The following is a 26,723-nucleotide window of genomic DNA, read 5'->3' on the forward strand; positions in this document are numbered from 1 at the left end:
CCCAAAGGAAAATAAGTTAGTATATCAGAAAGACAATCGCACACATATGTTTCTCACAGCACAAGTCACAATTGCAAAGATATGGAACTAACCTAAGTATCCATCAACCAACGAGTGGATAAAAAAATGTGGTCTATATACACCATGGAATACTACTCAGCCATAAAAAAGAACAAAATAATGTCTCCACAGAAACCTGAATGGATCTGGAGGCCATTACTCTAAGTAACTCAGGAATGGAAAACCAAATACTGTATGTTCTCACTTACAAGTGGGAACTAACCTATGGGTACACAAAGGCATGCAGAGTGATATAATGGACACTGAAGGCTCAGAAGTGGGGAGGGCAGGAGGAGGAGTAAGGGATAAAAAGCGACATATTGGGTACAATATATACTATTTGGGTGACAGTGCAGTGACGTATCAGACTTTATCATTATACAATTCATCCATGCAACCAAATGCCACTTGTACCCCAAAAGCTATTAAAATATATGAAACATAAATCGATGTAAGATCCCTGACTTAACTGTAACTTTAAATACTGGTAACTCAAATATACGTGTTAACATTTCTCGGCCATGCGTGGTGGCTCATGCCTGCAATCCCAGCACTTTGGCAGGCCGAGGCAGGTGGATTACTTGAGGTCAGGAGATTGACACCAGCCTGGCCAACATGGCGCAACCTCATCTCTACTAAAAATACAAACATTAGCTGGGTGTGGTGTGGGGTGCCTGTAGTTCCAGCTACTCGGGAGGCTGAGGCAGAATTGCTTGAACCTGGGAGGTGGAGATTGCAGTGAGCCAAGATAGTGCCACTGTACTCCAGCCTGGGTGACAAAGTGAGACTCTGTCTTAAAAAAAAAAAAAATTCTAGGGCAATCCCTACAAAGAAAAGAAATAAATCCATAGCAAAATATGCATATTTTAAGAAAACAAGGAAAGCAACAGCAATAGAATTTATAGCTTTCAAACTGACTGAAGGAAACATAGAATGAAGGTAAAAAAGCTAAAAGCATGAAAAAAAGAAGAGGAAAAAGAATAGAAAAAGTTGTACAAATAGAAAGCACAAATTAAGATAGTACGACTAAACCCAAATTCTATCAATAATTATAATAAATGTAAAAGGACTAAACTAATAAGTTAAAAAGCAAAGACTCAGACTAGATTTAAAAAAAAAATCCAGCTAGAAACAGTTTGCAAGAAATACACCTACTATATAAAAGAAGTTTGAAAGTAAAAGGATGAAAAAGTGCTCTACCAGTACTAACCAAAGAATAATGGAGAAATGGTATTAATGTTAAAATATATATATACACCCCCCCCCCCCCCCCCCACACATATATATATATATATTTTTTTGAGACGGAGTCTCGCTCTGTCACCCAGGCTGGAGTGCAGTGGCTGGATCTCAGCTCACTGCAAGCTCCACCTCCCGGGTTTACGCCATTCTCCTGCCTTAGCCTCCCGAGTAGCTGGGACTACAGGCGCCCGCCACCTCGCCCGGCTAGTTTTTTTTTTTTTTTTTGTATTTTTTAGTGGAGACAGGGTTTCACTGTGTTAGACAGGATGGTCTCAATCTCCTGACCTTGTGATCCACCTATCTCGGCCTCCCAAAGTGCTGGGATTACAGGCTTGAGCTACCGCGCCCAGCCAGTTAAAAAATATATATATATATATATATTTTTTTTTTTTTTGAGACGGAGTCTCATGCTGTTGCCCAGGCTGGAGTGCAGTGGCGTGATCTAGGCTCACTGCAAGCTCCGCCTCCCGGGTTCCCGCCATTCTCCTGCCTCAGCCTCCTGAGTAGCTGGGACTACAGGCGCCCGCCACTGCACCCGGCTAATTTTTTGTATTTTTAGTAGGGGTTTCACTGTGGTCTCGATCTCCTGACCTTGTGATCTGCCCGCCTCGGCCTCCCAAAGTGCTGGGATTACAGGCTTGAGCCACCGCGCCCGGCCTTAAAATATATTTTATAGCAAAGAGCATTACTGGAGTCAAAGAGGTTTACCTCATAATTATAAAAGATTTCATACAATAGAAAGATATAATAATTCTAATAATAATATGTATATGCACCTACTAACATAACTTTAAAACTTATAAAGCAAACACTGACATAATTGTGTGGAAAATTTGATGAATGCACCATCACAGGAAACTTCAGTATGGCTCTCTTGGTAGAATCAGGCAGAAAAGCAAATAGGATAAAGATGATTTAGGCTGGGCGTGGTGACTCACGCCTATAATCCCAGCACTTTAGGAGGCTGAGGTGGGCAGATCACAAGGTCAGGAGTTCAAGACCAGCCTGGCCAATATGGTGAAACTCCATCTCTACTAAAAAGACAAAAATTAGACAGGTATGGTGGTGTGCATCTGTAGTCCCAGCTACTTGGGAGGCTGAGGCAGGAGAATTGCTTGAACCGGGCAGGTGGATGTTGCAGTGAGCCAAGATGGTGCCACTGCACTCCAGCCTGGGCAACAGAGTGAGACTCCGTCTCAAAAAAAAAAAAAAAAAAAAAAAAAAGGATCATCTACTTGGCTATGAAGCAAATCAAGAAATTTCCAAAACTGGAAACATACAGACTATGTTCCTAAAGTTAGGTTAGAAATCATTTTTAAAAAGATAACTAAAAGCCCCAAGATCCAAGCTTTCTAAAATTGAAAAACAGTCTTCTAAAGAATGAAGTCAAATAAGTAATCATAATTGATATTCAAACGTTATTAGAACTAAAAACAATGAAAACACTCTATATCAAAACTGATAAAACGCAGTGAAAACAATACTTTGAGAAAAATTTATGCCCTGAAATATTTATATCATTAAAATATAAGAGCCTGAATATTAAAGAACTAAGCGAAGTCACTTGGAAACAAACCCAAGAAAGCAAAAGGAAGGAAATTATAAAGATAAGATTAGAAATTGATGAGATAGACAACAAAAATGCAACAGAAAGACTCAACAAAGCCAAATACTGGTTATTTTAAAAGGCAGTAAGTTGGCTGGGCGCAGTGGCTCACACCTGTAATCCCAGTACTTTGGGAGGCCGAGGTGGGCAGGTCATGAGGTCAGGAGATCGAGACCATCCTGGCCAACAGGGTGAAACCCTGTCTGTACTAAAAATACAAAAAAATTAGCCGGGCGTGGTAGCGGCACCTGTAGACCCAGCTACTCAGGAGGCTGAGGCAGGAGAATGGCGTGAACCCAGGAGGTGGAGCTTGCAGTGAGCCGAGATCCAGCCACTGCACTCCAGCCTGGGCGACAGAGCGAGACTCCATCTCAAAAAAAAAAAAAAGGCAGTAAGTTGACACATTTCTGCGAGATCACAAGAAGAGTGAGAGCAAAAGGAAGGGAACCCAGTTGCAGACACAGCAGAACCTTAACAGAGGACATTAACAATTTATACTTATATATTTGAAATGTTGGATTAAATGGACACACTCCAGAAAAATTATAAATTACCAAATGTGATCAAGAAGACACAGCCAGCCAAGTGGTTCTATAACTATGAATAAAACTCAGTATCAGAACATTCTCCTCAAAGAAAACATCAGGCCGAGGCTGGGTGCGGTGGCTCACGCCTGTAATCCCAGCACTTAGGGAGGCCGAGACGGGCGGATCACGAGGTCAGGAGATCGAGACCATCCTGGCTAACATGGTGAAACCCCGTCTCTACTAAAAATACAAAAAAATTAGCCGGGCGAGGTGGCGGGCGCCTGTAGTCCCAGCTACTCGGGAGGCTGAGGCAGGAGAATGGCGTGAACCCGGGAGGCGGAGCTTGCAGTGAGCTGAGATCCGGCCACTGCACTCCAGCCTGGGAGACAGAGCGAGACTCTGTCTCAAAAAAAAAAAAAAAAGAAAGAAAACATCAGGCCGGGAAGCCTCATGGGAGGTGAGCCAGTTGCAGGAGCAGGTCATTTAAACATTACTCAGTTGCAGAAAAAAGACGGAAAACTTCCCAACGTATATATGAGGCCAGAAAAAAGAGAAAGGAAAATTTTATGTCAGATGTACCCATGAAGATGGATACAAGCTTCCCAAACAAAATCACAGACCAAGCCAGGAGTGGTGCCACATGCTTACAGTCCTAGCTATTGTAGTCTCAGTGAGGTGAGAGGATCACTTGAGTGCAGGAGTTTGAGGCCAGCCTGGGTAACACAGCAAGACGCCACTTCAAAAGGAAAAATCACAGACCAGGCCGGGTGCGGTGGCTCACACCTGTAATCCCAGCACTTTGGGAGGCTGAGGAGGACAGATCACCTGAGGTTGGGAGTTTGAGACCAGCCTGGCCGACATGGCAAAACTCCGTCTCTACTAAAAATACAAACATTAGCCAGGTGTGGTGGTGCACACCTGTAATCCCATCTACTTGGGAGGCTGAGGCAGGAGAATCGCTTGAACCCGGGAGGTGGAGGCTGCAGTGAGCTGAGATCATGCCACTGCACTCCAGCCTGGGCAATGGAGCAAGACTCTGTCTCAAAAAAAAAAAAAAAAAAAAAAATCACAGACCAAAGTCCACAATGTATTAAGAAGGGCAATATGCGGGACCAAGTTGAATTTAACCCAGGAAAGAAAGATTAGTCCCAAATTCAAAAAGTTAGTAATGTCATTCATCACATTTACAGATTAAAGGATAAACAAGCCTATGGGCATCTCCATAGCTGCCGGGAAAGCATTAGGTAGGTGGATTCAATATTCATTCACAACAAAAACTTACAGCAAATGTGGAATCACGGGGGAACTGCCTCAGCATGGTACAGAATATCGAGCAACCACCGTATTTCATGTTAAAACTTTCCTTTCTGAATCAGAAACAACACAAGGATGGCTACCATCACCATTTCTATTCAACACTGTCTTGGAGATCTGGACTAATGAAATAAGGAAGGAGGCCGGGCGCGGTGGCTCATGCCTGTAATCCCAGCACTTTGGGAGGCCGAGGCGGGCGGATCACAAGGTCAGGAGATCGAGATCATCCTGGCTAACACGGTGAAACCCTGACTCTACTAAAAATAGAAAAATTAGACTGGCATGGTGGCGGGCGCCTGTAGTCCCAGCTACTCGGGAGGCTGAGTCAGGAGAATGACGTCAACCCGGAAGGCGGAGCTTGCAGTGAGCCGAGATCACACCACTGTACTCCAGCCTGGGCCACAGAACCAGACTCCGTCTCAAAAAACAAACAGAAATAAGGAAGGAAAGATATAAGGACTGAAAAGGAAGAAATAAAACCCTCATAGTTTGCAGATGATGTGTACAAAGAGAACTCCAGGCCGGGTGCGGTGGCTCAAGCCTGTAATCCCAGCACTTTGGGAGGCCGAGATGGGCGGATCACGAGGTCAGGAGATCGAGACCATCCTGGCTAACATGGTGAAACCCCGTCTCTACTAAAAAATACAAAAAACTAGCCGGGCGAGGTGGCGGGCACCTGTAGTCCCAGCTGCTCGGGAGGCTGAGGCAGGAGAATGGTGTAAACCCGGGAGGCGGAGCTTACAGTGAGCTGAGATCGCCACTGCACTCCAGCCTGGGCGACAGAGCGAGACTCCGTCTCAAAAAAAAAAAAAAAAAAAAAAAGAGAACTCGAAATAATTGACAACCAATTCAGTAAGATTTAGGGGCATTTAGCAAGTCTTCTGGATATAAGAGTAACTCATCAAGGGCAACCACAGTCCCTGTATCAGCGGAAAATAAAACCCACGCAATTTATAAAAGCAACAAAAATGTAAAGTTCCTGGGATGAAATCTAACAAATGACATGCAAGATTTTTATGGAGGTTATTAAATGTGTTAGAAAGAGGCCAGGCGTGGTGGCTCACGCCTGTAATCTCAGCACTTTGGGAGGCCGAGGCGGCTGGATCATGAGGTCAGGAATTTGAGACCAGTGTGGCCAACATGATGAAACCTCATCTCAACTTAAAACACAAGAATTAGCTGGGTGTGGTGGCGCATGCCTGTAATCCCAGCTACTCAGGAGGCTGAGGCAGGAGAATCGTTTGAACCCTGAGGTGGAGGTTGCAGTGAGCCAAGATCACACCATTGCAGTCCAGCCTGGGCAACACACAGAGAGACCTCATCTCAAAAAAAAAAAAAAAAAAAAAAATATATATATATATATATATGTGTGTATATGTGTGTGTGTGTGTGTGTATGTGTGTGTATATATATATATATATTTCTAATGAGGTCTTGCTGTGTTGCCCAGGCTGGAGTGCAGTGGCATGATCATGGCTCACTGTGTAGCCTCGACCTCATGGGTTCAGGTGATCCTCCCACCTCAGTCCCTCAGGTGGCCAGGACCACAGGTGTGCGCCACCATGCCTGGCTATTTCTTTTTTTAGAAACAATGTCTCATTATGTTGTCAGGCTGGTCTCAAACTCCTGGGCTCAAGCAATTTTCCCTCCTTGGCCTCCCAAAGTGCTGAGATTATAGGTGAGGTCACTGCACCTGGCCTCAATATCTTAGAAATGTCACTTTTCCCTGAATTGATTTATAGAGCCAATGCAGTTCCAAGCAAAACTGAATTGGTGAGCTGTTTCTAAACCTATACAGAAAGGACAAAGGACTGAAGCAGAAGAACGAGGTAGATACTCACCCTACTAGACACGAAATGCTAGAGGAATTAATGCTACAGAAATGCTAGAGTGAAAATGCTAGAGGAATTTAGACATCATGGCATCATGTAAAAACTCAAGGCCAGGCCGGGCACGGTGGCTCACACCTGTAATCCCAGCACTTTGGGAGGCTGAAGCAGGAGGATCACCCGAGGCCAGGAGTTCAAGACCAGCCTGGGCAACATAGCGAGATCCTGTCTCTGCAAACAATTTTAAAAATTAGTTGGGTGTGGTGGCCTGTGCCTGTGTTCCTAGCTACTTAGGAGGCTGAGTTGGGAGGCTCACTTGAGCCTAGGATTTTGAGGCTGCAGTCAGCTATGATCACACCACTATACTCCAGCCACACAGAATGAGACCCTGTCTCTTAAAAATGAAAGCAAAAGACTGGACCAGGCACGTGTTGAGGGTTCCCAAGATCATCCTGAGGCTTGGTGATTCAGTGTTACTCAGGACTCAGCACACAGTCACACTGGCTAAGACTCACTACAGTGAACAGTATACAGCAGTGTCAGCACAGGGAAAAGGCACACAGGGCAAAGTCCGGAGCAAACGGGGCTCAGGCACCCAGGAGCTGTCTCCCAGGAGAGTCAGAGGAAACGGGGCTCAGGCACCCAGGAACCCTCGCTCAGGAGAGTCAGAGGAAACAGGGTTCAGGCACCCAGGAGTCGTCTCCCAAGAGAATCCTGTGCGATGCGCTTAACTTCTGCAAAAAGTTGTAATGACATTTGTGAAGCGTTGTCTATCTGGGAAGTTCATTAGGGACTCATCACCTGAAGTTTTTACTGGGGGGTAGTCACATTGATACCCTCTGCCTGGCATATACCAAAATTCCAGAGTCCTGGGAGGAAAGTGATGTCCAGCATAAACCACATTGTTTGTAAAGATTAGGCACCGCAAACCACCTTCATCGTTAGGGAAGGTTTATATCAGTCAGGGAACTGTTTCCCAGCCGAGTTCCCAGCCTTGCAGCCAGGCCTTTCTTAGGGCAGCAGTGGCAGCCACAAGGCGCTCCACAGAACAGAAAGCGCAAATAGCTAGAGAACATATGGAAAGATGCTCAACTTCATCAAGAATCAGAGAAAGAGCCGGGCATGGTGGCTCACGCCTGTCATCCCAGCACTTTGGGAGGCCAAGGCAGGTGAATCACGAGGTCAGGAGATCGAGACCATCCCAGCCAACATGGTGAAACCCTGTCTCTACTAAAAATACAAAAATTAGCTGGGTGTGATGGCGGGCGCCTGTAATCCCAGCTACTGGGGAGCCTGAGGCAGGAGAATCGCTTGAACCCGGGAGGTGGAGGCTGCAGTGAGCCGAGATCATGCCATTGCGCTCCAGCCTGGGTGACAGAGCGAGACTCCATCTCAAAAACAAAAACAAAAACAAAAAAGAATCAGAGAAAAGCACGTTCAAAGACAATGAAGTATAATTTTACATGGACAGGACTGGCCAAGTGGACAAAGGTTAATAACATCAGCTGTGAATTTACTTTCTGTTGTGATTCAGCTGCTCACAGGATTAAACTCTAGGCTTGGCGTTCAGCAGTTTTACTTCTGCAGCCACAGGGGATAAGGGGCTCCTTTTAGGGCCACTATAGAAGCTGGCAGGTCCTTCGTGTGGAGCCTGAGCTCATCTTTTTCTTCCCCACTTTCTCCAGCACAGTGAGGAGCAACCAGCCCATCCCATTATACCCATTAGTTTGACTGCAGGCCGGGCGCGGTGGCTCAAGCCTGTAATCCCAGCACTTTGGGAGGCCGAGACGGGTGGATCACGAGGTCAGGAGATCGAGACCATCCTGGCTGACACGGTGAAACCCCGTCTCTACTAAAAAATACAAAAAACTAGCCGGGCGAGGTGGCGGGCGCCTGTAGTCCCAGCTACTCGGGAGGCTGAGGCAGGAGAATGGCGGGAACCCGGGAGGCGGAGCTTGCAGTGAGCTGAGATCCGGCCACTGCACTCCAGCCTGGGCGACAGAGCAAGACTCCGTCTCAAAAAAAAAAAAAAAAAAAAAAGTTTGACTGCAATGTTTGGAAGCAGCAAATACTTGCTCCCTCAGAATCTGTGCTTCTACCGGTTCCCAATGAAGGGTATCCCATGGCAATACTTTGAATAATTTTGCAAGATCTCACCATGGACTACTGTATTCTTTTTTTTTTTTTTTTTTTTGAGACGGAGTCTCGCTCTGTCACCTAGTCTGGAGGGCAGTGGCACGATCTCAGCTCACTGCAAGCTCCGCCTCCCGGGTTCACGCCATTCTCCTGCCTCAGCCTCCCGAGGAGCTGGGACTACAGGTGCCCGCCACCGCGCCCGGCTAATTTTTTGTATTTTTAGTAGAGACGGGGTTTCACCGTGTTAGCCAGGATGGTCTCGATCTCCTGACCTTGTGATCCACCTGCCTCGGCCTCCCAAAGTGTTGGGATTACAGGCGTGAGCCACCGCGCCCGGCCTATATCCTCTTTACTACTGGAAACTAGGCCCTTAGTGTCTCTAAACCTAATAGTATTAGAGAACCAATTCCAGAAGTCCCAGAACCAGTGCAGAGAACTCATCTGTAAGACCTTCCTCTGCAACAACTTCCGGCACCAAAATTTGTCAGTTGGGCTGATCTAGGGAAGTGAACCAGTGGGAGATAGAAGAGATTTACTATCGAGAACTGACTTCCGTGCTTGCAGTGGCTGACGCGACGCGTCTCAGAAGATTGTGAGTGGCGTGGAACTTCGCTGGCACATTTCCTGTCCACTTCAGTGTCTGTGGAGGTGGCCAAGGGCTGATGCCCCTGCACTTTCTGGAAGCCTCAGGTTTGCTTTTGAAGACTGACTGCTCTGACCTCACTCATGCACAGATACACACTCGGCTTTTCAGGTCACACTTTTGGGAACAATCACTTATTCTTAGCATCTTTTGCCATCTGGACAGGATGAAAGTTTCCCAAATCATCAAGTCCTAGTTCCTTTTTGTTTTTTTGTTTTTTTTTTTTTTTTTGAGACGGAGTCTTGCTCTGTCGCCCAGGCTGGGGTGCAGTGGCCGGATCTCAGCTCACTGCAAGCTCCGCCTCCCCGGTTCACGCCATTCTCCTGCCTCAGCCTCCCGAGTAGCTGGGACTACAGGCGCCCGCCACCTCGCCCGGCTAGTTTTTTTTTTTTTTTTTTTGCATTTTTTAGTAGAGACGGGGTTTCACCGTGTTAGCGAGGATGGTCTCGATCTCCTGACCTTGTGATCCGCCCGTCTCAGCCTCCCAAAGTGCTGGGATTACAGGCTTGAGCCACCATGCCCGGCCTTTTTTTTTTTTTTTTTGAGACGGAGTCTCCCTCTGTCACCCAGGCTGGAGTGCAGTGGCACGATCTCGGCTCACTGCAAGCTCCGCCTCCCGGGTTTACGCCATTCTCCTGCCTCAGCCTCCCGAGTAGCTGGGACTACAGGCGCCCGCCACCTCGCCCGGCTAGTTTTTTGTATTGTTTTAGTAGAGACGGGGTTTCACTGTGTTAGCCAGGATGGTCTCGATCTCCTGACCTTGTGATCCGCCTGCCTTGGCCTCCCAAAGTGCTGGGATTACAGGCTTGACCCACTGCGCCCGGCCTCCTTTTTGTTTAAGAGTGCTCCCCTCAGTCCCTCCCCTTCTGCTCACATTCTGCCATAAGCAGCAAGAAGAGACTAAGCTGCATCTTCCACAGTCTGGAGATCTCCTCCGCTGAATATCCAGGTCTATGCTCACATTTCACCATAAGCAGCAGGAACAGGCCAGGCTGCATCTTCCACAGTCTGGAGATCTCCTCAGCTGAACACCCAGGTTCACCTGACAAAGTCTCTGTCCGACAGCAGGACACAGCCCCATGGCGTCTCCCGCCACCACCTAGCAGGGGCCTGTCTCCCTCCACTCTGTCAGGACGTGCTCTTCACATCCTCTGGGCTCTCACCCGGAGCGCTTTCTTTCCGTTTTCTTTTTTTTTTTTTTTTTGAGACGGAGTCTCGCTCTGTCGCCCAGGCTGGGGTGCAGTGGCGCGATCTCGGCTCACTGCAAGCTCCGCCTCCCGGGTTCACGCCATTCCCCTGCCTCAGCCTCCCGAGTAGCTGGGACTACAGGCGCCCGCCACTGCGCCCGGCTAATTTTTTGTATTTTTAGTAGAGACGGGGTTTCACCGTGGTCTCGATCTCCTGACCTTGTGATCCGCCCGCCTCGGCCTCCCAAAGTGCTGGGATTACAGGCGTGAGCCACCGCGCCCGGCCTTTCCGTTTTCTTTTTAAAAAATGTTTGTAAGTTTATTAGTAAGGCTCCTTTTGAAAGGTATATGGAAAATGAAACTCAAGATATAATCCTTACATGAAACAATTAACTCATCTCTCCAGGAGTCTTAGTAGAAAACGCATGATTTGGAAAGATCCTGCCGGGCGCGGCGGCTCACGCCTGGAATCCCAGCACTTTGGGAGGCTGAAGTGGGCAGATCGCCTGAGGTCAGGAATTCGAGACCAGCCTGGCCAACATGGAGAAACCCTATCTCTACTGCAGATACAAAAATTAGCTGGATGTAGTGGCAGGCGCCTGTAATCCCTGCTACTCAGGAGGCTGAGACAGGAGAATCGCTTGAACCTGGGAGGTGAAGCTTGCAGTGAGCCCAGGTAGCACCACTGCACTCCGGACACCTGGGCAACAGAGCGAGGCTTTGTCTCAAAAAAAAAAAAAAAAAAAAAAAAAAAAAAAAAAAAAAAAAAGAAGGCCAGGCGCGGTGGCTCACGCCTGGAATCCCAGCACTTTGGGAGGCTGAGGCGGGCGGATCACGAGGTCAGGAGATCGAGACCATCCTGGGTAACACAGTGAAACCCCGTCTCTACTAAAAATACAAAAACTTAGCCGGGCGAGGTGGCAGGCACCTGTAGTCCCAGCTACTCGGGAGGCTGAGGCAGGAGAATGGCGTGAACCTGGGAGGCGGAGCTTGCAGTGAGCTGAGATCCGGCCACTGCACTCCAGCCTGGGTGACAGAGCGAGACTCCGTCTCAAAAAAAAAAAAAAAAAAAAAGAAAAAGAAAAAGAACACGAAAGCTCTATGGCTTCCCTTCTTAAAAGATGTTCTCTCCAGAAAATGCCTGAGCTATGTCTGCATCTGTGAGATCGTTACAGCTGTGAGTCAGGTGGTCACAAACGGGAACACCTGTCTAGGATGTTCACATAAGCAGACAGTCCAGAAAACAAATGAGGGTGAAAATAAAGCTGTACTACTTGTAGAGAAAGTCCTAAAAATACAGAATTCACTAAGAGCTTGGAGCAGAAGACCTAGGAGATAAAAACCAGTGAAAAGTAATTAGAAAAATTCTTCACTCTTTTATCGGGACCATCCTGGCTAACATGGTGAAACCCCGTCTCTACTAAAAATACAAAAAACTAGCTGGGCATGGTGGTGGGCGCCTGTGGTCCCAGCTACTTGGGAGGCTGAGGCAGGAGAATGGTGTGAACCCGGGAGGTGGAGCTTGCAGTGAGCCGAGATCGTGCCACTGCACTACAGCCTGGGTGACAGAGCAAGGCTCTGTCTCCAAAAAAAAAAAAAAAAAAAAAAAAAAAAAAAAAAATTCACTTCTTACTGAAGGAAAGAGAATAAAAGTAATTAGAAAAAACATATGGGTAAGATTACCCATAACTAGTATTTAAACAAATCGAGGGTTCAAGATGGATTCCGCCTCTCCATGAAGAATAAATACCAACTAACCCCACTTCTTACTCCCCTAAGGGAGAAACCTGGTCAATTTGGCTTTGGTCTGACACCCTCACACTGTTGTGGCTTAGGTCTAACCATCTCGGCTCCGTCTGTTTCAGCTGCATTTACCAGCATCCCGCTCCTATTTCCTAACCTTCGACACTTTTAATGTCCATATTTCTACAGTCTGTTTCAAGGCTCTCTAGGCCTTTCCTGTTGTGATCCTCAGAACTCTTCCACCCTCTACTCATTACCTGATTCTAAAACTACTTCCGCATTTTTTAGCTGTGTGTTACACCAGCACCCCACTCCTGGTACCACAATCCATTTTTTTTTTTTTCTATTTTTTTGAGACAGAGTCTTGCTCTGTCACCTAGGCTGGAGTGCAGTGGCATGATCTCCACTCACTGCTGCAACCTCTGCCTCCCGGATTCAAGCAATTCGCTGCCTCAGCCTCCCAAGTAGCTGGGATTACAGGCACCTGCCACCATGCCTGGCTAATTTTTGTGCTTTTAGTAGAGACAGGGTTTCACCATCTTGGCCAGGCTGGTCTTGAACTCCTGATTTCGTGATCCACCTGCCTCGGCCTCCCAAAGTGCAAGGATTAAGGTGTGAGCCACCGCGCCCGGCCTCCATATTATTTTTCTAATGCTGCTGTCACAATTTACTAAAAGCTTAGCAGCGTAAAACATAGTTCTGTGGAAGTCCAGAAATCTGGTGGACTCGACCAGGTTCTCTGCTTAGGGTCTCATGGCTGAAATCACAGTGTTAGTGGCCGGGATCTTCTTAGGAGACTCTGGGGAAGAACCTGCTTCTGGGCTTGGTCAGGTGTTGGTAGAATCTGGCTGCTTGTGGCTGTTGGACTAAGGTTTCCTTGTGTGACCTCCTCCATCTTCAAGCCAACAATGAGACGTCGAATCCTTCCTGTGCTTTGAATCTCCCTGTCTTCTGCGTTCCATTCCTGTTTTTGTTTTTTGTTTTTTTTCCCTGAGACGGAGTCTCGCTCTGTCGCCCAGGCTGGAGTGCAGTGGCTCCATCTCGGCTCACTGCAAGCTCCTCCTCCTAGGTTCATGCCATTCTCCTGCCTCAGCCTCCCAAGTAGCTGGGACTACAGGCGCCCACCACCACACCTGGATAATTTTTTTTAATTTTTAGTAGAGACGGGGTTTCACCATGTTAGCTAGGATGGTCTCAATCTCCTGACCTCGTGATCCGCCTGCATCGGCCTCCCAAAGTGCTGGGTTTATAGGCGTGAGCCACCGTGCCTGGCTTTTTTTTTTTTTGAGATGGAGTCTTGCTCTGTCAGCCAGGCTGGAGTACAGTGGTGCAATCTTGACTCACTGCAACCTCTCCCTCTGGGGTTGAAGCAATTCTCTTGCCTCAGCCTCCTGAGTAGCTGGGATTACAGGCACCCGCCACCACGCCCGGCTAATTTTTGTATTTTTAGTAGAGATGGGGTTTCACCATGTTGGCCAGGCTGGTCTCGAACTCCTGGCCTCCAGTGACCTCTCAGAACAGAAAGTACAAACAGCTGTGGAACTTGCCTCCTGGGTTCCTGCCATTCTCCCGCCTCAGCCTCCCAAAATGCTGGGTTTATAGGCATAAGCCACTGCACCCGGCCCCGTTTCTGCTCTTAAGGGCTCAAGTGATTACTTTGGGCCCACCCAAATAAGATAGGCTCTATTTTAAGGTCAACTGATTAGCAGTGTCAATTCCATCTGTAAATTCCTTTTGTAGGGCAATGAGGGCTGAGGCTGGGACCATCTCAGCCACTTGGCCCCCAACCTCTCCATCCTTGGCCACCCCATCCTGTTCCCAGAGCTTGCCTGGCACAGCTGGCAGCCGTAGATGAGCTGGAGGTAGGAGTTTGGTGCTGGGGGTGGGAACACCTGTGCTAGGGGCAGCCGCACCTTAGGAGGATCCCAAGACCCTCCCCGCAGGCTCACCTCGGCCGCCCTGCGGTGGTCGTCACCGTTGCCCAGCATGCGTGCGTCCACACCCAGACAGCGGAGGCTCCGTGCCAGCCCCTGCAGCATGTTGTCACACACCACGCGGAAGGCCCTGGCCGGGACCTGAGGGGCGGCGCCCTCAGCCACAGCAGCCACAGGGACCTACGGTGAAGCCCTGGTCAGCAGTCCCACGGTCACCCCACCCAGCCCCTCACAGCCTCAGAGAGCGAGGGCCCTGAGGCTGTGTGGCCAGCTCTGTCTCTGTTTTATCTTCAGAAGAGGAGCACTGTGTGTGCTGTGCATAAAACAGCAGAAATGCAGACAACATGCAACGAAACCATCCCCGGGGGGCTCCGGTGCCGGTGCTGGGGGGTCTCCACGTGTGTGTTGGGGTGGCGCGTATGCCCTACAGAGGGGCGGGGATCACGGGGAGGGGGCTGGACAGGGGGGTGGGGATCACAGGGAGGGGGATAGACAGGGGGGTGGGGATCACAGGGAGGGGGCTAGACAGAGGGGGGTGGGGATCACGGGAGGGGGCTGGACAGGGGGGCGGGGATCACGGGGAGGGGGATAGACAGAGGGGTGGGGATCATGGGGAGGGGGCTAGATGCTGCCTTGGGCCATGGGAGGAGGTTGCCAGGCCCAGTGTCAGGAGGGGACTGGGGCACTCAGGGGCACGGCTGCCTCCTGAGCAGTGGCCCCCCAGGCAAGGGCAGCCCCCATGACAGTCATGCAGGTAGTTCACCAGGACTTTGCTCCCCTCTCACTCCAGGGGCCGGGGGTCCAGTGTGGAGGAGCAGGGCCCCCTCCACACACTCTGACCCAGCGGCCTTGTCTCTATGCAGGTCCTTGGTTTATGGACGGGGACCTCCTTCCCCAAGAATCCTGACAAATGGACCCTGCGGGGTTTCACCCACCTGCCTGGGTGCGGCTGAGGCTGATGCTTTCTGCAAGCCGGGTGGCTTCTGAGCCCCTGGTCTCTCTGTGTGCCTGGGCCTCCGGCTCCCGGCCAGGTCCTCCGACAGGTGGAAGCGGGCAGGCTCTCTGCACAGGGCTTTGTGCACCTCCAGCAGGCAGTAGGCATCGGCAGCTGTGTGGGGAGTCGGCCTCAGCCTCCTGGGGCAGAGGGCGGGAGGGCCGTGGGGCGTGAGGAGGGGTCAGTCCCACCTACCACCCCACACACCTGCATAGATGAGCTGCTCCTCACAGAGCGGCCGCCGGTCCCAGTTGGACAGCTGCTGCGTCTTGTCCAGGGCTGTGCCTAGCACCTGCTGCACCAGGAGGCTCAGGCCCCTCAGCCCCTTGGCCCTGTCCGTGCCTGAGGTTGGCATGTTTGCCACCCGCATCTGCTAAGACAGTGCCCTGCAGGGTGATTCGTCTGGCCCTGAAGGAAGCACAGCTCACCGCACCCACTCACACCGGCTCTGTGGGACTCCGGAGGAGGCCCCGCCCCCCTCCACCGACAGGGAGAAGGAGGGACACATCCGAGGGCAGGCTCCACGTGGGGGTCGCAGGCTGCAAGTACTGCACACCGGGGCCAGCTCCGGGGTTCACACCTTCACCTCCAGGGGCTCCCTCCCAGAGCTCCTCCAAGTGGAACCCGGGGCTCAGGTCCGAGGGAAGGTGCCCTCGCACCAGATAAGGGCCCCACAGGGGCTCAGGGATGCCCGCGCCAGGAGGCTCTGCTCCCTCCCTGGGGACGCCAGATCCACCTCTGCCAGGCTCTGCTCGGGGGCCGTGGTGACTAAGGCTGAGCTGACAGGAATCCGGCAGGAGAAGCCCAGGGCCACTGGGAAGGTGTGGAGGGGCCCCAAGCAGCCCTCAAAACCCAGGCCCACCCGACATCGTGTGAGCGGCTCAGTGGGTGCCCACCTGTCTGTGCACCAGCAGCAGGTCCACGCCACCCAGAATCTGCTTCTCCACATGGGCCAGGGCGGGGCAGGATGCGCCCAGTTTCTGCAGGTCCCCCACCATCCCGTAGCCTGTGGGCGGGAACCATCATGGGGGGGGCACCTGCAGGCGGGGACAGCACTGTCCCCGGACCCCAGGGTGCACCCAGCACCCTCCCCGGGGCGCACAGAGGGAAGGGTCAGGCAGAGGTGGGGGCTGCTTCCCTTCTGGACTGGGCAGGGGGTCCCAGGGCTTCACTCACCCAGCTTGGTGATAGAGGGGTCCGAGAGGAGCTGGGCCACCAGCCGGGAGAAGGCCTGGGCTCCCTGCCCTGTTGGTGGCTGCGAGAGTGCCAGGACGTCCAGAAGGAACACGCGGCCCTCCACGGCCACCTGCAGGAGTGACGGCCGAGGCCGGCCCCCAGCAACGAACACAGGTGTCCACTCCAGGTCTACACCAACTACTTGGTGGGGCTGTGGGCAGAAAGGGGCAGATGTGACCATCAGGGCCAACTCGGCTCTGCAGCGACGGCAGCCTGGAGGGTCTGAGCAGCAACGTGAGCCTGGGCTTCAGGGAGACGCCCCTGCACCCCTGCATGCTTGTAGGGCTTGGGCTGTTGGGGGGCACTAAGACCAGTGCCCCAGCTGCCCCTTGCTTTCTGTGGCTGGACCAGAGAGGGAGGCCTGGCCTAGTGCCAAAGGCAGTGCTCATGTCAGGATGCACCCACGTCTCGTGCCCCATCTGTAAAATGGGGATCCCACGGCACCTTCCACAGGCTGGCAGGACTGGGTAAATGCCAACACCCAGTGCCCAGCACCTAGCACCCAGCATCCCGGAGTCTCAGCAACACAGCGCGGGGAATGGCTGCCCTCACAGCAGCCCTGGGGCACCTGGCGGGCCCACGCCCAGAGGCCTTGCCTCTCTCCGAATGCCATGCTCCTGATGCTCCTCCAATGCCTGGCAGGGGGATCCCACCACCGGGCGCTGCCCCAGCAGCCGAGGGGCTCACCTGCAGGAGTGCACCCTCATATCTGGTCAGGTCTTCCCACGAGGCCAGGAGGTGGATGTTCTCCCTGGGGATGGGCAGCTGGTAGTAACGGTCCTTCACGTCCTTCACCTCCAGCCTCGAGTCAGCCTCAGCCGCCCTGGGAGGGGCAGAGCTGGTAGCGCCCCCATGTCCCTGGTCCCCCACTCACTCTGACCTCGGAGCAGGAGGGGAGCGTTCAGGGCGTTTGGTGGGGGCATCTCGGGTCGTGGCTCCTCCTCCCACGCTGGCTCAGTCCAGCCCAGCGTGACCCCTGCTCCTGCCTCTCCTCCCAGTGGCTGCCCTCCCAGACCATAGGGCAGCCTGCTCCTCAGGGTCCCTCGTGGGTCGGGCTGGCCATGGATCTGGCTGCAGAGTCTGTGGGCTGGCAGCAGAGTAGGAGGGCTGGGCCCTGCTGTCTTGTCTGCTATGTGTACAGCTGTGCTCTTTGTTTTGTCTTGATTTCTAATTCTCAAGCCACTGGCGTGCAGATTGGTGAGCTGTCGTCCCAAGGGTAAGGGCCATCCTGGGCGGAACCCACCCCTAGCTGGGGTCACCTGGCGGAGCTCACCTCCCCTGGAGACTGAGCTGGCGGAGTTCCACAGCCACCGCAGCCGGCAGCCGCTCCTCGGGCAGTGAGAGGCCCATGGCACACCGGGCGGCCGTGACTGGGTCACCGTGGGAGACCAGCAGCTGAGACAGCTGCTCCTGAAGCCACGGGCTCTGCCCCACCAGGCCCTGTGGGGAGGGTGGCCGTGAGGATGGAGACGGGACGTTGCTGTGCCACAGGGCTCTGCCCCGAGGGACCCCCATAGACCCCGACCTTGCAGACTGGCTCTTAGCACTCGGGGAGGAGGGGCAGCCGTCTACCCCAGGCCTGCAGTGCCTGTCCTGCCTGAGGTCAAGGTTCCACAGGACCAAAGCGGCTGAGATAGAGGTGCTGAGGCAAAGGCTGTCCACCCCAGTATAGCCCTGGCTGGCCCTCTGGGTCTCCAAGCCTGAGGTGAAGGCTGCCCACCTCCGCTCAGCCCTGGCTGGCCCCTCCTGGCCTCCAAGCCTCCACCGGCCCTCCTGCTCTCACCAGGCATCTGCCCCCACCCCGGGTCCCAGGAACCCGGGCGTGTTTTCTGGAGCACCTGCCCAGCCTGCCCCATCTCCACACTCCTCCTCTTGCCGGGGGAGACCCTCTGCCCCTTCCCTTCCTCCTCACTGTGTGGGGTTTGACTGGCAGGGCTTAGGAGGCTATTGGGCACCCATTCACCCACGGCCCAAGAGCAGACAGAGGGGTGCCCTCCGGGTGGCAGTGACCAAGGGGGTCCCGAGAATCCTCATCCTCACCAGGGTGAGCTCTCTCCCACCCTGCAGCCAGCCGCCTGTGGCAGCGCCCAGCCCAGAAGCAGAGGCACCCACAGGCCTGCAGGACCCTCGGCCCCCACCAGGAAATGCAGGGCCCAGCACGAGCGAGGGTCTCCCTCCCTGCACGGTCCCGGAGTCCATGGGTCCAGGATGGCCTTGGGTGTCAGGCGGGAAGGGAGGGGACCCGCCCGGGAGGCTGAGCTCCTGCACGACCTCCCGCCCCACGGCCTCGAGGAGGGTCCGCCTGCCCCGCTGGCTTCAGGCCCAGCAGCCCGAGGCTGCTTCCCCGGCGTGGGTTCCCACGTGGACGACAATACGTGGAAGCCGCCCGCATTCTTCAGGACGTCCGCTGCCCTTCCGGCCGGCTCCATGCTGGCACCGGCGGGGGGGCCCGGCCTTCCTCCTTCCGGCCTCGCCCAGGCGCCCCGTACCTCTCTGGTGACTCTCAGCCCCCGCCCAGCCCCACAGGCAGCTCCGCTGGGCCGGTTTGGGTGGCACGGATGCTGCCGTCCGCCTGGAACGAGGCCCAGCAGGCTCCACCGATGCCCTCAGCTCCCACTCAGGCCTCCGGGGCCTGGGGACCCCGCACCCGCCTGCCAGGCACGTGCCCCAACACGGGGTCTGGGTCAGCAGCCCCCATGAAGGCCTTAGCTCTGCCTGCTTTTTTCAGGAGGCTCCGGGCCTGTGCCCCCAGGACAGCTGCCCAGGCAAGAGCACGAACTCACCTGCACGTGGTCAGCCCAGTTTTCCTGAGACAGGCTCTTCTGCAAAAGCAAACGGGAAGGGACAGTTGCCAGGCAGCTCCAGAGGCTGAACAGGGGCCTGGTGGGAGTTTTCCTTGACCCCTGGCAGGGTACATCCTTGTCAGAGCCCAGGTGCTCACCCACCGTGGTGCCACAGCCCAGAGCCAGGGCCCCACGGCCTCCCCTTCACCCAGGCCTGGCCCAGCTCGCCCAGCTCTGGGGTGAGAAGCAGCTCCTGCTTGGGACATCGGTGCAAACCCACAGTGCGCAGTGAGTATCCCAGGCCAAAGTCTGTGGCTCAGGCCATGGCTGGCCGCCCCCAGGACCCCTTCCTGCTCACGAACCTCCACAAACCGCTTGTGGCACAGGTGCCGCAGGGCCGCCAGGCGCTGCCACATGGCCGCATTGGGACACAGCGCTGAAAGGAAAGGCCAGCTCAGCACTGCGGGCTCAGGGCAGCCTCACCACGGCCTCCTTCTGGGGCAGGCAGGAGACGGGCAGGGGGGCTGAGCCTGCCTCTTCACCACCCTCCACCTCTGCCCCAGACCTCACCCCCTCCCCACCGCTTGGGCCTCTGCTGGGGTCCACCCCACTCAGCCTGGGGGTCCCGCCGGCCCCAGGCTCTCCCTTGCATGTGTGCGGTGGGCCCTTTCATCTGGGCCTCCCTCTGGGGCCTCCCTGTCTTTCCTCAGGGAGGTTCCTTCCTGGCGCTGGCACCTGCGTGTGTGCCCTGCCCTTCTCTCACTGGCGGGGGAACCTCGTGGACAGAGCCGGATGCTCACTGTGGGTCCCGTGACTGGAGCTCCATGAGCGGCAGTGGCCCGAGGCCCACGCACGTCCACAGTCTCCGTCAGCCTCCCCTCCATACTCCACCCCAGAGCCTGAGGGGGCCCCGGGGAAGGCACCACGGTCTGGCCGAGCCCCTTCCCCCGAGGGCGTGGCAGCCAGTGGTGCTAACGGGCTGGCCAGTCCTCAGCGGGATGCCGACCGTTCAGCGCCCCGCCCACCCCCGTCCAGAACGCAGCCACGGGGAGCCGGGCGACCATCTGTCCCTAAGGCCCCTGCCTGGCTCTGGCCCAACCTCACCGAGGGTCCCTGTGACACACAGGGACACTCTCAAGACACGTGGTGCCCTTGCCAGCACTTGCCTCCAACACCTGGGAGCACCCTGTGGTGGGGACCCCATCTGCAGGCTACAGTGGGGGTCTGTGCGGTTCACAGCAAGGCCAGGGACAAGGGCTAACCAGAGAGACCAGCTTCCTGGAACACAGCCACCAGGGCACAAACTTCCAGCAGGGGCCTCGCCCAGGAATCTGCCACCTGCCCTGGGTCCCGGGGGGGATGAGGGCACCCGCCTCCCACCTTCCTCCTTCCCGGAAACGAGGCCTCTGCTACCCTCGTGCACTGGACACCCCAGGGGCCGCCACCTCTTTAAACCACGTGGCACCTCTGGGTAGCACCTACACAAAGCCCAATATACTTCTGAGAAAGGAGAAAGGAGGAAGGAAGGAGAAAGGAGAAAGGAGGAAGGAGAAAGGGAGGAAGGAGGAAGGAGAAAGGGAGAAAGGAAGGAAGAAGGAGAAAGGAGACAGGGAGAAAGGAAGGAGGAAGGGAGGAAGGAGAAAGGAGGAAGAGGGAAGGGAGAAAAGGAGGAAGGTGGAAGGAGAAAGGAGGAAGGAGGAAGGGAGAAAGGGAGGAAGGAGAAAGGAGGAAGGAGGAAGGAGAAAGTGAGGAAGGAGACAGGAGGAAGGAGAAAGGGAGGAAGGAGAGAGAAGGGAGGAAGGAGGAAGGGAGGAAGGAGACAGGAGGAAGGAGGAAGGAGAAAGGAGAAAGGGAGGAAGGACACAGCGCTGAAAGGAAAGGCCAGCTCAGCACTGCGGGCTCAGGGCAGCCTCACCACGGCCTCCTTCTGGGGCAGGCAGGAGATGGGCAGGGGGGCTGAGCCTGCCTCTTCACCACCCTCCACCTCTGCGGAAGGAGAAAGGAGAAAGGGAGGAAGGAGGAAGGAGAAAGGGAGGAAGGAGGAAGGAGGAAGGAGAAAAGGAGGAAGGAGACAGGAGGAAGGAGACAGGAGGAAGGAGGAAGGAGACAGGAGGAAGGAGACAGGAGGAAGGAGGAAGGAGAAAGGGAGGAAGGAGGAAGGAGAAAGGGAGGAAGGAGGAAGGAGGAATGGAGGAAGGAGAAAGGGAGGAAGGAGGAAGGAGAAAGGGAGGAAGGAGGAAGGAGAAAGGGAGGAAGGAGGAAGGAGAAAGGGAGGAAGGAGGAAGGAGAAGGAAGGAGAAAGGGAGGAAGGAGGAAGGAGAAAGGGAGGAAGGAGGAAGGAGGAAGGGAGGAAGGAGGAAGGGAGGAAGGAGGAAGGAGGAAGGAGGAAGGGAGGAAGGAGGAAGGAGAAAGGAGGAAAGAGAAAGGAGGAAGGAGAAAGGAGGAAGGAGGAAGGAGACAGGAGGAAGGAGGAAGGAGACAGGAGGAAGGAAGAAGGAGGAAGGGAGGAAGGGAGAAAGGGAGGAAGGAGGAAGGAGGAAGGAGGAAGGGAGAAAGGGAGGAAGGAGGAAGGAGGAAGGAGGAAGGGAGGAAGAGGGAAGGGAGGAAGGAGGAAGGAGGAAGGGAGAAAGGGAGGAAGGAGGAAGGAGGAAGGAGGAAGGGAGGAAGAGGGAAGGAAGGAAGGAGGAAGGAGGAAGGGAGGAAGAGGGAAGGGAGGAAGGAGGAAGGGAGAAAGGGAGGAAGGAGGAAGGAGGAAGGAAGAAGGGAGGAAGGAGGAAGGGAGGAAGGAGGAAGGGAGGAAGGAGGAAGGAGGAAGGAGGAAGGAGGAAGGAGGAAGGAGGAAGGGAGGAAGGGAGGAAGGAGGAAGGAGAAAGGAGGAAAGAGAAAGGAGGAAGGAGAAAGGAGGAAGGAGACAGGAGGAAGGAGGAAGGAGACAGGAGGAAGGAGGAAGGAGGAAGGGAGGAAGGAGACAGGAGGAAGGAGGAAGGAGGAAGGGAGAAAGGGAGGAAGGAGGAAGGGAGGAAGAGGGAAGGGAGAAAAGGAGGAAGGAGGAAGGGAGAAGTTACTCGGGGGCACAGCTGGGCAGCCCAGGTGTTGCTGCAAAGGCCCTTCCCTCAGGTCCAGACAGACGGGGGCAGCTTTCCTGACATTTCCATGCTTTTAGGCTTCATTTTGCCTGTGGGATACTGCGTCCAAAGGCTTCTGGATACAATACTGCATCGACAGAAGGGATTTGAGCTGTAACCATGCTGAGAACCTAGAAACACTGCAAAATCCAGATAAAACCCAAACTGCCAGCCAGGCACCAGCCTGCACCCTCCTGAGATTCAAGGGCCCCGTGGATGGGGCCTCAGTGCATCTTCCTGGCTCTTGCAGGGGGTCCTGGGAACAAAGGGGACCTGGCTTCCCTTGGTGTCCAATGACACAGGCAGGTGTGGCCATCAGCCTGTCCAGAGGGGTCTGGGAGGCGTGGCTGCGGAGTCCTGCGGACTTGGACTCAGCACTCACTCTCAGCTCTGCAGCCAGGCAGGAGGCAGGAAGCGCTCCCGGAGCCGCCTAGGTGGGCAGAGGAGCTCTCAGACCCGTGGGCTGCTCGGTGGCAGGGCCCAGGCCAGGCCCACCTCGCAGCCACTCTGGCATGAGCTGGGCAAGAGGCAGGGAGGGGCTCTCGGGGAAGGCTGGTCTTTGTTGGCACCTGAACAACAGGCAGCCCCAGTCACAGAACATGTCCCTGGCCACGCTTGGCGGCTCTCCCTGGCCTCCGGGGCAGAAATGCGGGGGGCCAGACTCACCCGGGGCTACGCCGTACCGCTCCTGCAGACGCAAGACCTGCCTGCTCAGCACCTTCGGACTCAGCTTCTCCAGGCTCAAGGAGGTCACCTCAGGGTACTGTCTGTGGGGAGAGAGAGACACAGCCTCTGTTGCTGTTTTAAGTTAATACGTTTTAAGATTTTTGTTTTCATCAAAGTCATATGCATGCATAGTTCAAACCTCAAGTGAGGTTTATAGGAAAATGCAGGCATCACCCCCCAGCCCTGCCCACCCCATCCTTAGCACTTGCAGGTCGACGTTGAAATGGTTGTGCATTTGCCTCCACGTTTCCGGGTAACATCCTTGGATTGTGATCTCTTGATTACTGACTTCTGGGTGTTTGGTACTGACTTCTCCCCACGGAAGGTGGACTCCCAAATTAACAGTATTAGAGTTTTAGCTAAATCAGCACCTTCTCACTGGTGATATTCTGGCCGCGTAACGGCCTCAACAGCTCAGCCTTCTGCTGCTGCTTTCAGGGTTGATGCTTCTCTGGCTCTGTTGTCTCTCAGTTTCCCGTCCTGGTCCCTTGACACTTGGCTCCTCCTGCCCCTCCAGCCACTCTCTAGCTCCTGCCCTGCACGGTCCTGGGACTGACCCCCGCCATGCCCTGGTCCACACCCTCCGACCTCCAGGTAGTGGTGAAGCTCAGCTGTTGGGTGTTTCCCAAGATAAGGTCCACGGAGTATTTTTGGAGCTGTGCACCTCCAGGGTCTGGGCCTGCTGCACACCAGCTTGAGAGTTCAGTGGAGCCAGGACTTCTGGGTCGAGATGACGCTCCCTTAGCACAGGCAGGCTTTGCTCCCAGAACTGCTGTTGGGACCCCAGAACCCGTTCCTCTTCCTGCCCCTCTGATGTGACCTGCTCTTCTGGAGGTTTTGAGGCTCTTCCATTTTCACTAGTGTTGAGAAATTTCATGACGATGTGCCCCCCCAGGGGGTCTCTCTCCACCCCCCTTCGGCCACTCCACAAACCTGCCAAGTCCGGTTCCCGTAGGGGCTCCCGTGGCCTCGCGTCTGGAAACCCGTCAGCGACGAATTACTTAGGAATTTCCTTCCCTGCTCTCCCTTCTTCCTGGAGTCCCCGTTATTTGTATGTTGGACCTTCTTGACGGCATCTCCAATTTTAAACATCTTTTCTCTGATTTTCCTTCTCTTTATGTATTTTGTGCTACTTCTTGGAAGACAACTTCAAATTTATCTTCCAAACCTCCCACCGAGCTTTCATTTCTCATCCTGTCCTTCATCCACCAGGTTCGGTCCTACAGTCTGAAAGCTCTTTCTGGGGGAACCCCACCTCCACTTCACAGACACAGTATCTTCCAAAGATCCTGGTTACAGCGTTTGTGCTTTTAAGTTTTCTTTTGCTTCCTCCAAGCTCCAGCTTAGTGTGTGTACTAGTCAGGGTTCTCTAGGGGGACAGAATCCATAGGATATATATACATATATATATTATAAGTAATATATATAGATATATTTTATATCTATCTATCTATATATATATACAGTGAGTTTATTAAGTATTAACTCACACAATCACAGGGTCCTAAAATAGGCCATCTGTAAGCTGAGGAGCAAGGAGAGCCAGCCCCAGTCTCAAAGCTGAAGAACTTGGAATCTGATGTTCAAGGGCAGGAGGCATCTGGCACAGGAGAAAGATGTAGGCTGGGAGGCTAGGCCCATCTCGCCTTTTCACGTTCTTCTGCCTGCTTTATATTCTAGCCTTGCTGGCAGCTGACTAGATGGTGGCCCCAGATTGAGGGTGGGTCGGCCTCTCCCCGTCCACTCAGTCGAAGGTGAGTCTCCTTTGGCAACACCCTCACAGACACACCCAGGATCAATACTTTGCATCCTTCCATCCGGTCAAGGTGACACGCAGTGTTAACCATCCCCGTGCGTTACTGTCAGCGCACCTGTGGCTGGCGAGAGGCCCCCACAACCCTGACTGCTCCTGCCCAACGCTGCCCTACAGAGGAGCTACCTCCTTGTGTGCACGGTGTGGCCTGGCAGCCCTGGAAGGCCAGAGGTACTGTCGGCTGAGAAGCGTCTGTGCACCTCCAGCAAGGGTCTCACCTGTATCCTTCTGGTTTCAGCACGGAGCCCCAGCCCCGTCCTCAACCGTGCCACTCACAAAGGCCCCCTGGAGACCCTGTTTCCAGCCCAGCTTCTTGGAGGAATCTGGGCCTCCACTTACTGTGCCTCCCTGAGGCTCCGAAGCCAACTGGCTTCTTGCATTTGCGGTTCCGCACTCTCAGGCCTCTGAGGACTGTCGCCACCTGGACATCTGCCTTCCAGGTTCCAGCTCCCATCTCCCTTCTTATTCTTTTGAAATTTTTGTCTTCATTTTATTTTATTTTTTATTTTATTTTATTTTTTTTGAGACGGAGTCTTGCTCTGTCGCCCGGGCTGGAGTGCAGTGGCCGGATCTCAGCTCACTGCAAGCTCCGCCTCCCGGGTTCCCGCCATTCTCCTGCCTCAGCCTCCCGAGTAGCTGGGACTACAGGCGCCCGCCACCACGCCCGGCTAGTTTTTTTTTTGTATTTTAGTAGAGACGGGGTTTCACCGTGTTAGCCAGGATGGTCTCGATCTCCTGACCTCGTGATCCGCCCGTCTCGGCCTCCCAAAGTGCTGGGATTACAGGCGTGAGCCACCGCGCCCGGCCTTTGTCTTCATTTTAAAGCAAAGAGGCAATAGATGCTTGTGTTTAAATGCCACTTTAAACTGTAAGTCCTACTTAAAACTTTTTAAAAAGTTAAATATATATATTTGACACTCTGTCCCCCAGGCTGGACTGCAGTGGTATGATCAAGGCTCACTGCAGCCTCAACCGCCCGGCCTCAAGTGATCCTCCCACCTCAGCCCCCTGAGTAACGAGACTATAGGCACCACCAGGGCTGGCTAATTTTCGTATTCTTTGTAGAGACGGGGTTTTGTCATGTTGCCTAGGCTGGTTTCAAACTCCTGGCCTTGACTGATCCTCCCACTGCACCTGGCAAGTCCCACTTTTTTTTTTTTTTTTTTTTTTTTTTTTTGAGACGGAGTCTTGCTCTGTTGCCCAGGCTGGAGTGCAGTGGCCGGATCTCAGCTCACTGCAAGCTCCGCCTCCCGGGTTCCCGCCATTCTCCTGCCTCAGCCTCCCGAGTAGCTGGGACTACAGGCGCCCGCCACCACGCCCGGCTAGTTTTTTTTTTGTATTTTAGTAGAGACGGGGTTTCACCGTGTTAGCCAGGATGGTCTCGATCTCCTGACCTCGTGATCCGCCCGTCTCGGCCTCCCAAAGTGCTGGGATTACAGGCTTGAGCCACCGCGCCCGGCCTTTTTTTTTTTTTTTTTTTTGAGACAGAGTCTCGCTCTGTCGCTCAGGCTGGAGTGAGTGGCACCATCTCGGCTCACTGCAAGCTCCGCCTCCCGGGTTCACGCCATTCTCCTGCCTCAGCCTCCCGAGTAGCCGGGACTACAGGCGCCCGCCACCTCGCCCGGCTAATTTTTTGTATTTTTAGTAGACACGGGGTTTCACTGTGTTAGCCAGGATGGTCTTGATCTCCTGACCTCGTGATCCACCTGCCTCGGCCTCCCAAAGTGCTGGGATTACAGGTATGAGCCACCGCACCCGGCCTAAGTCCTGCTTTTTAAGATAAACTATTTACTGAGGGTATAAGTGACACATGGTAAGGTATGCC

At 53.8% G+C, this 26,723-nt stretch overlaps 3 protein-coding genes across 8 annotated transcripts in view; 2 read left to right on the plus strand and 1 right to left on the minus strand.

Annotated features, from left to right (window-relative positions):
• The window catches only part of EXD3 (exonuclease 3'-5' domain containing 3), a 119,503-nt gene that overhangs the window by 26,130 nt on the left and 66,650 nt on the right, over positions 1–26,723 (minus strand). For 4 of the 5 annotated variants that reach the window (XM_050759836.1, XM_050759837.1, XM_050759838.1 and 1 more), the window contains 10 exons: positions 23,026–23,126; positions 19,597–19,670; positions 19,235–19,273; positions 17,725–17,891; positions 17,139–17,274; positions 16,392–16,602; positions 16,112–16,221; positions 15,423–15,585; positions 15,157–15,329; positions 14,237–14,401 (listed from right to left, as the gene is read on the minus strand). In XM_050759836.1, the coding sequence (XP_050615793.1) occupies positions 14,237–14,401; positions 15,157–15,329; positions 15,423–15,585; positions 16,112–16,221; positions 16,392–16,602; positions 17,139–17,274; positions 17,725–17,891; positions 19,235–19,273; positions 19,597–19,670; positions 23,026–23,126 (1,339 nt within the window). The remainder of the gene's footprint in view (positions 1–14,236; positions 14,402–15,156; positions 15,330–15,422; positions 15,586–16,111; positions 16,222–16,391; positions 16,603–17,138; positions 17,275–17,724; positions 17,892–19,234; positions 19,274–19,596; positions 19,671–23,025; positions 23,127–26,723) is intronic. The other variant, XM_050759840.1, reaches the window with a different exon arrangement.
• MRPL41 (mitochondrial ribosomal protein L41) overlaps positions 1–26,723 on the plus strand; it is a 232,279-nt gene that overhangs the window by 15,541 nt on the left and 190,015 nt on the right. The gene's annotated exons all lie outside the window — the stretch shown is intronic.
• Positions 4,737–26,723, plus strand: part of LOC126937122 (40S ribosomal protein S17-like) — a 136,853-nt gene continuing 114,866 nt past the window's right edge. The window contains exon 1 of the mRNA XM_050760478.1: positions 4,737–4,741. The gene's annotated coding sequence lies outside the window, so the exon portion shown is untranslated. The remainder of the gene's footprint in view (positions 4,742–26,723) is intronic.

Source organism: Macaca thibetana, chromosome 15 (assembly GCF_024542745.1).
Source record: "Macaca thibetana thibetana isolate TM-01 chromosome 15, ASM2454274v1, whole genome shotgun sequence".
Lineage (NCBI taxonomy): Eukaryota > Metazoa > Chordata > Mammalia > Primates > Cercopithecidae > Macaca > Macaca thibetana.